The sequence below is a fragment of the Nicotiana tomentosiformis genome, chromosome 4 (assembly GCF_000390325.3).
Source record: "Nicotiana tomentosiformis chromosome 4, ASM39032v3, whole genome shotgun sequence".
Taxonomy (NCBI): domain Eukaryota; kingdom Viridiplantae; phylum Streptophyta; class Magnoliopsida; order Solanales; family Solanaceae; genus Nicotiana; species Nicotiana tomentosiformis.
Genome location: NC_090815.1, coordinates 74,637,823 through 74,640,416, shown reverse-complemented (window position 1 = coordinate 74,640,416; position 2,594 = coordinate 74,637,823). Strand labels below are relative to the sequence as shown.

Here is a 2,594-nt window from a genome sequence, read left to right as displayed (position 1 = left end):
GTGACAACCGAGATCGGGTGGCACTGAAAGTATTGCCTAAGCTTTCGTGAAGCTATGACCAGGGCCGGGGCTAGTTTCTCGAGGTGAGGGTACCTCGTCTTGGTGTCGACAAAGTTTTTACTAATATAATAAATTGGAGATTACGTACCTTTGTCTTCTCGAACCAGAACTATACTTACTGCTACTTCAGAGACGGTGAGATAAACTAGGAGGAAATCCTTGGGCTCGGGCTTTGAGAAAAAGGGTAGTGACGATAGGTATTTCTTATGTTATTTCAATGCTCGTACATATTCAGGCTCGGGCTATACTTACTTCTACTTTAGAGACGGCAAGATAAACTAGGAGGAACTCCTTGGGCTCGGGCTTTGAGAGAAAGGGTAGTGACGATAGGTATTTCTTATGTTATTTCAATGCTCGTACGTATTCAGGAATCCACTCGAGGCCGTTAACCTTTTTGAGTACGTTGTAAAACCTGTGACGCCTATCGGACGACAGCAAGATGAATCTGGACATGGCAAAAATTTGACAGGTCAGTCTCTGGACTTGCTTCTAGTAGTCAAATGTTCTGCTATCCCATTGATAGCCTTAATTTGATCTAGGTTGACCTCAATTCCTCGCTGTGATTCCAAGAAGCCCAAAAATTTCCCTAAGGCTACGCCAAACGCGCATTTCTCGGGGTTTAGTTTCATTCGTACTTTCTCAGTATGTCGAATGCTTCCTTTAGGTGGTCGATATGATCCTCGTCCTTCACGGACTTGACCAACATGTCGTCGATGTATACCTCCATGGTTATGCCGAGCTGATCTTTGAACATCTTCTTGACCAGCTTTTGATAAATAGCCCCTGCGTTCTTCAACCCAAATGGAACGGCCCTATAACAATATGTTCCTCTATGGGTGATGAACGTAGTCTTCTTCCTCCATGAGTATTTATTTGTATCATGAGTAGGCCTCCAAAAAACATAACAACTCATGTCATGTTATTGCGTCGATGAGTTTGTCGATGTGTGGCAATGGGAATGAATCCTTTGGGCATTCTTTGTTCAAGTCGGTGAAGTCCACACATATTCTCCATTTTTCGTTTTTATTTTTGACCATTACTATGTTGGCGATCCACTTAGGGTACTTTGATTCTCTTATAGAGCCGTTAGCCAATTACTTTTCTACTTCTTTGTGGACGACCTCGTTGATCATGGGATTGAACTTCCGTCAGACCTTCCTTACTGGGGTGGTAGAGGTCGACGTTCAGCCTGTGCGTGGCAATTTCCTTGGAGATGCATGGCATATCTGCATGGCTATGGAAAATAAATCCGCATTAGTTATTAAGAATTAAATAAATTTACATGGGTTTCGGAGTTTGCAACTGATATTGGCCTTTTTGCTGCGGTCGCTATGATTTAGCTAGATGGGATCAAGGTCTTCTATGGTTTATCATGCGTCTTTGACCATCTCTTGGTCCATACTGACTTCTTTGGCCTCGACCTGTGGCGACTACAACCCTACTGATTGCTATAATTCTTTTTCCTTTTCTTTCTTTTGTTGAGTTTCCGTACTGTCCATGGTGATTCGATAGTATTCCAGGGATGTACATTATTCCCCTCGTATGTTGAATATTCCCTAGGGTGTTGGGAATTTGATCACTTGGTACAAGCTGGAGGGGGCGACTCTCATAGGGTGTATCTATGGTCGTTCTATGATTGCGTTGTATGCAGTGTCCTGGTACATGATATGGAATGTTATTTGAAGAGTCACCCCACCGGCGAGGACGAGGAGTGTAATCTCTCCCGAAGTCCGTTCAACTGCAATATTAAAGCTGGTTAGTGTAATGCAACACGACAATCTTATCCTCAAGTCTCATCTGTGCAAAGACTAGGGGATGGATGATGCACACCCCACTTACATCATCTACCACAATTCTCCTAAAATCAGTATCTAAATTTCGTAAAGTAATGACAAGTGCATCATTGTGAGGGAAAGTCAAACCGTCGGCATCTAACTCTTCGAAGATGATACTTTCTTTGAGTTCATCATACCGTTTGTGGGTGATTGATCTTTTGAGTTTATGGGTGGCAGAGAATTTGATGCGATTGATAGAGGCATCGTCACTGCCACCAATAATCATATTGATGGTGCGAGCTGGCAAAGGCAACGTTAGTGGACATGGGCATTCTCGACCCTTTGCTAAAGTGTTCCTGCCTTTGTCACTGAGTAATTCCTTGAGATGTCCTTGCTGCAGCAAGTTTGCAACTTCTAGTTTCAGAGCTATGCGATCTTCCGTTTTGTGTCCACGTTCTTGGTGGAAATTGCAGAGGGCGTCAGACTTCCTGGAGCTTGGATCAGACCTCATCGTTTGTGGCCATTTTACCTTAGTTCTGAGCTTTTAAATAGCATAGACCACCTCTGTTGGCGATACACAAAAGTTATGAGAAGATAGTCAGGGAGGCATCCTTGATCCTTCCTGTGGGTGCTTGACCTAGGCCTAGAGGGACCATCTTCATAATGGGAGGGATAGACGGGTGCCCTGAGATAGGGTTGATGTCTTTCCCTGCCTTGTCGCGGTACTGGATGATCTTTCCTCATGTTGTCCCTGCATTC

The 2,594-nt window shown here is 43.9% G+C and overlaps 1 protein-coding gene across 1 annotated transcript; it reads right to left on the bottom strand.

Moving 5' to 3' along the window:
* Positions 1-1,806: 1,806 nt before the first annotated feature.
* LOC138909950 (uncharacterized) lies at positions 1,807-2,346 on the bottom strand. The gene has a single exon (XM_070201167.1). The coding sequence runs from the start codon at positions 2,344-2,346 to the stop codon at positions 1,807-1,809; it is 540 nt and encodes a 179-aa protein (XP_070057268.1).
* Positions 2,347-2,594: the final 248 nt, after the last annotated feature.

Coding starts and splice junctions, on each gene's coding strand:
- LOC138909950 (XM_070201167.1), bottom strand. CDS start 2,346: ATGAGGTCTGATCCAAGCTCCAGGAAGTCTGACGCCCTCTGCAATTTC.